Source organism: Oncorhynchus keta, chromosome 34 (genome assembly GCF_023373465.1).
Source record: "Oncorhynchus keta strain PuntledgeMale-10-30-2019 chromosome 34, Oket_V2, whole genome shotgun sequence".
NCBI lineage: Eukaryota > Metazoa > Chordata > Actinopteri > Salmoniformes > Salmonidae > Oncorhynchus > Oncorhynchus keta.
The window spans coordinates 13,184,324-13,190,323 of NC_068454.1; the positions used below are offsets into that span (position 1 = coordinate 13,184,324).

Genomic DNA, 6,000 nt, shown 5'->3' on the forward strand with positions numbered 1-6,000 from the left:
AAAACACTGACCAACCCAAACACAGGACGGAAAACACTGACCAACCCCAAACACAGGGCGGAAAACACTGACCAACCCCAAACACAGGGCTGAAAACACTGACCAACCCCAAACACAGGGCTGAAAACACTGACTAACCCAAAACACAGGACGGAAAACAGTGACCCACCCAAAACACAGGACGGAAAACACTGACCAACCCAAACACAGGGCGGAAAACACTGACCCACCCAAAACACAGGGAGGAAAACACTGACCCACCCAAAACACAGGACGGAAAACACTGACCCACCCAAAACACAGGGTAACACGGCCCGGAGCACAATAACACCACCGATTCAAAACGTGAACAACATAATCCCACACAAACAAGGGCGGGCTTCACCAGCTTAAATAGGTAAGCAAATCAATAAAACACAAACAGGAACAGGTGCAACTCATAAGACTAAACTAACAGAAAAGGGAAAAGGGATCGGTGGCAGATAGCAGGCCGGTGACGACGACCACCGAGCACCGCCCGAACAGGCAGGGGAGCCAACTTCGGCGGGAGTCGTGACAAATATAAAATGTTTGTGTCCTTACCTTGAAAGCAGTCTATGAACAAGGAGACTGCAATCTATGGTTTGGTTCCCCACTGCCATCAACAATTAATATTATTATTTCCTGTGCAGAGCCTTGGTATAGGGGTGACACTCCCTGGTACGTCTCATCCAACTTTCCACCTGAGAATAGGGATCAATCCCTGCTTCCAACCTTCCCACTGTTTCTAGCATTTGTCTGTCTCATTTCATTACTGTCTGAATAAAGTGTCAAACCACCAAAAAAGTATGTTAAAAAAATGATTAACATACTTTACATTTCATCCCCCAAAAATCTCAAAGTAACAAAGTCATTGAATTTTGAGTGTTCATTTAATGTTCAAAGCATCCTGAATATACACAATTTCCCACCCTGGTCATAGCCGTAAGTCATTCCAAAATACATAGCATTGTCGTTAATGAGCTCTAAAACAGTAAAATCTTACTATCTAGGGATTGTGCCAGGGGAAATGGCATTCACATAGCAAATCGCACTCCAAGCTTTCTTCAAAAGTTGGAAGCCCTGGCCAAACTGATTCATCACAAAAGTCCCCCTCTCTTTTTCTCTCTCTCTCCATAGGGTACCAGTAATCCTATCTATCTGAGTAGTATAGCATTCTTCCAGGACTCTCTGATCACTCAACAGACGCAGGTCAAGCTGTCTGTGTACGACGTCAAGGACCGCTCCCAAGGCACGGTACGAAATATCCCCCACTGTAACTACTCCAACTTCCCCATTACAGTCAACTCCCCAAAACTCTTCAGCCCCAAACTAACCAAACACTCCACCCCGAGATATACCTACTGGGCTCTAATAGTGATATGTGTGTGTGACTGGGTGTCAGATGTACCTACTGGGCTCTAATAGTGATATGTGTGTGTGATTGGGTGTCAGATGTACCTACTGGGCTCTAATAGTGATATGTGTGTGTGATTGGGTGTCAGATGTACCTGCTGGGCTCTAATAGTGATATGTGTGTGTGATTGGGTGTCAGATGTACCTGCTGGGCTCTAATAATGATATGTGTGTTTGATTGGGTGCCAGATGTACCTGCTGGGATCAGCCATGTTCCCAGTTAAGGAGCTTCTGCAGGACAAACACCACAGACTCCACCTAACCCTCAGGTAACTCACACACGCATGCACGACACAAACACAAACATACAGTGCAAGTATTCAGACCCCTTGCCTTTTTCCACGTTGTTACGTTACAGCCTTATTCTATAATTGATTACTTAATATGTTTCCATCAAAAACAGATTTGTAGACATTTTTTGCAAATATCACATTTATTTTAGTATTCAGACTCTTTACTCAACACTTTGAAGCACCTTTGGCAGCGATTCTTGGGTATGACACTACAAGCTTGGCACATCTGTATTTGGGGAGTTTCTCCCATTCTTCTCTGCAGATCCTCTAAAGATCTGTCAGGTTAGATGGGGAGCGTCGCTGCACAGCTATTTTCAGGTCTCTCCAGAGATGTTCGATTTGGTTCAAGTCCGGAGAAGATCTGGAGAAGTTTTTCATTAACTTCTTGCGTCGAGCCATTCCGGATCCGGTATCGTGACTACAACCTCAAGCTCATTACCATAACGCAACGTTATCTATTCGTGAAAATCGCAAATGAAATGAAATTAATCTATTTGCTCTCAAGCTTAGCCTTTTGTTAACAACACTGTCATCTCAGATTTTCAAAATATGCTTCTCAACCATTGCAAAACAAGCATTTGTGTAACAGTATTGATAGCTAGCGTAGCATTTAGCGTAGCATTTAGCGTTAGCATTCAGCAGGCAACATTTTCACAAAAACCAGAAAAGCATTCAAATAAAATCATTTACCTTTGAAGAACTTCTGATGTTTTCAATGAGGAGACTCTCAGATAGCAAATGTTCAGTTTTTCCTGAAAGATTATTTGTTTAGGACAAATCGCTCCGTTTTCTGCGTCACGTTTAGCTACGAAAAAAAACCTGTATCCAGGATTGTGTAAATCTATCCAAGCTCATTAGCATAACACAACGTTAACTATTCATGAAAATCGCAAATGAAATGAAATTAATCTATTTGCTCTCAAGCTTCGCCTTTTGTTAACAACACTGTCATCTCAGATTTTCAAAATATGCTTTTGAACCATAGCTAAACAAGCATTTGTGTAACAGTAGTGATAGCCTAGCATAGGATTATGCCTGTCTTTCAGCATGCAACATTTTCACAAAAAACAGAAAAGGATTCAAATAAAATAATTTACCTTTGAAGAACTTCAGATGTTTTCAATGAGGAGACTCTCAGTTAGATAGCAGATGTTTTTACAAAAAATATTATTTGTGTCGACTAATCGCTCCGTTTTGTTCATCACGTTTGGGTAAAAAAAAAAAATTAAGTCATTAAAACACAAACTTTTTTCCAAATGAACTCCATAATATCGACAGAAACATGGCAAACCGTTGTTTAGAATCAATCCTCAAGGTGTTTTTCACATATCTATCGACGATAAAATCCTTCGTTGCAGTTGACTTTCTCTTCTGAAGAAATGGAACGCGCATGGACCTACAGATTACGCAATAATTTCGACACAGGACACCGGGCGGGACACCAGGTAAATGTAGTCTCTTATGGTCAATCTTCCAATGATATGCCTACAAACACGTTACAATGCTGCAGACACCTTGGAGAAACGACACAAAGGGCAGGCTCATTCCTGGCGCATTGACAGCCATATAAGGAGACATTGGAACACAGCGCCTTCAGAATCTGGGGCATTTCCAGTATGAAACTTCATCTTGGTTTCGCCTGTAGCATTAGTTCTGGGGCACTCACAGATAATATCTTTGCAGTTTTGGAAATGTCAGAGTTTTGTCTTTCCAAGGCTGTCAATTCCATGCATAGTCGAGCATCTTTTCGTGACAAAATATTGCGCTTAAAACGGGCACGTCTTTTTATCCAATAATGACATAGCGCCCCCATAGGTTGAAGAGGTTAAGGAACTCTGTACTTTGCTCCGTTCATCTTTCCCTCGATCCTGACTAGTCTCCCAGTCCCTGCTGCTGAAAAACATCCCCAAAGCATGATGCTGCCACCACCATGCTTCACTGTAGGGATGGTGCTAGTTTTCCTTCAGACGTGATGCTTGGCATTCAGGCCAAAGTGTTCAATCTTGGTTTCAACAGTTGGTCTGGCCTGGTCTGGCCTGAGGAAGGAAGATCGTATCGGTAGTTAGAGTCGTTTTATTAATTCAGACCATATTATCTGATTTGAAGATGTACTACAGACCGTAGGCCTACTCTGGTTTCAATCTTGATTTCAACATGGTCTGAGACCTTTAGGTGCCTTTTGGCAAACTCCAAGTGTGCTGTCATGTGCCTTTTACTGAGAAGTGGCTTCCTTCTGGCCTGATAAAGTAATCATTGGTGAAGTGCTGCAGAGATGGTTTTCCTTCTGAAAGGTTGTCACATTTCCACACAGGAACTCTGGAGCTCTGTCAGAGTGACCATCGGGTTCTTTGTCACTTCCCCAACCAAGGCCCTTCACCCCCGATTGCTCAGTTTGGCCGGGTGGCCAGCTCTAGGAAGAGTCTTTGTGGTTCCAAACTTCCTCCATTCAAGAATGATGGAGGTCATTGTGTTCTTGGGGACCTTCAATCCTGCTGAAATGTTTTTGGTACCCTGCCCCAGATCTGTGCCTCGACACAATCCTCTTTCGGAGCTCTACAGACAATTCCTTCAACCTTTGTCACGATCTTGGAAATGAGCGGGCCAAGTCGCAGCGTGAGTATAGTTCCACATATTTACTGAAGTGAAACTAACGAAACAAAATAACAAAACTTACAAAGACAGTGAGGACGTAGTGCCCAAACACACTAACACACAATCAATATCCCACAAAACACAGGTGGGGAAATAGCTACCTAAATATGATCCCCAATCAGAGGCAACGATAAACAGCTGCTTCTAATTGGGAACCAGATTAGCACCAACATAGAAATAGATATACTAGATCACCCCCTAGTCACGCCCTGACCTACTACACCATAGAGGACCAAGGGCTCTCAATGGTCAGGGCGTGACAAACCTCATGGCTTGGTTTTTGCTCTGACATGCACTGTCAGCTGTGGGATCTTATACAGACAGGTGCGGTGCCTTTCCAAATCATGTCCAATCAATTGAATTTACCACAGGTGGACTCCAATCAAGTTGTAGAAACATCTCAAGGATGCTCAATGGAAACAGGATGTATTTCAACTCAATTTCAAGGCTTATACATAAAAATTGTAAAGACCTGTTTTTGTTTTGTCATCATGGGGTGTTGTATGTAGATTGATGAGGAAAAAAATGCATTTAATATATTTTATAATAAGGCTGTAACATAGCAAAATGTGGAAAGAATCAAGGGGTCTGAATACTTTCCGAATGCACTGTAGACACAAACACACGTAAAATACCCACATTTTGCGGGACATTCACAGGACAGTGTAACCTATATGAATACATTTGTTTGGCTATTTACTTACTTGTAGCTCTTTGTTAGAAGCACACTTTTTGTAAGTAGGCTTAGTTAACTGTCCTCTTTGTAAGTAGACTTAGTTAACTGTCCTCTTTGTAAGTAGGCTTAGTTAACTGTCCTCTCTTAATCTGGAATTTAGCCTGAAAGGATTTGACAAATGTGATTGGGGGGAGAAGAGCCCGAGGATGATGCCCAAGTTTCCGAGGTGTAATTCCGAGTTGGATGACTGCTCAAAGCTCTTTTTCCCAGTTGGAGCTGTGTATTTTCTAGTTCTGAGTTGTCTCGAATGCACCGTACGTCTCCTCTTGCGCTGCACAGAATATCATATCTCGACAACGATTGGAGAAGTGTTTAACCAACAGGCTTATCTACCACAGCCTTATAATATAGGTTATAGCAGGGCTCTCTAACCCTGTTCCTGGAGAGCAACCGTCCTGTAGGCTTTCACTACAACCCTGTTCCTGGAGAGCTACCGTCCTGTAGGCTCTCTAACCCTGTTCCTGGAGAGCTACCGTCCTGTAGGCTCTCTAACCCTGTTCCTGGAGAGCTACCGTCCTGTAGGCTCTCTAACCCTGTTCCTGGAGAGCTACCGTCCTGTAGGCTCTCTAACCCTGTTCCTGGGGAGCTACCGTCCTGTAGGCTCTCTAACCCTGTTCCTGGAGAGCTACCGTCCTGTAGGTTCATTCCAACCCTAATCGAGTGCACCTGATTCTAATAATTAGCTGGTTGATAAGCTGAATCAGGTTAGTTACAACTTAGAGTAAAAACCTACAGAACGGTAGCTCTCCACAAATAGGGTTGTCATGAAAACCTACAGGAGGGCAGCACTCAACGAACAGGGTAGTAGTGAAAGCCTACAGGAGGGTAGCTGTCCACGAACAGGGTTGTAGTGAAAACCTACAGGAGGGTAGCTCTCCACGAACA

The 6,000-nt window shown here is 43.2% G+C and overlaps 1 protein-coding gene across 7 annotated transcripts in view; it reads left to right on the forward strand.

Annotated features, from left to right (window-relative positions):
- LOC118366598 (inositol polyphosphate-4-phosphatase type I A-like) overlaps positions 1-6,000 on the forward strand; it is a 70,542-nt gene that overhangs the window by 38,658 nt on the left and 25,884 nt on the right. For all 7 annotated transcript variants that reach the window (XM_052493193.1, XM_052493187.1, XM_052493192.1 and 4 more), the window contains exons 5-6: positions 1,159-1,275; positions 1,624-1,703. In XM_052493193.1, coding sequence (XP_052349153.1) covers positions 1,159-1,275; positions 1,624-1,703 — 197 coding nt within the window. The remainder of the gene's footprint in view (positions 1-1,158; positions 1,276-1,623; positions 1,704-6,000) is intronic.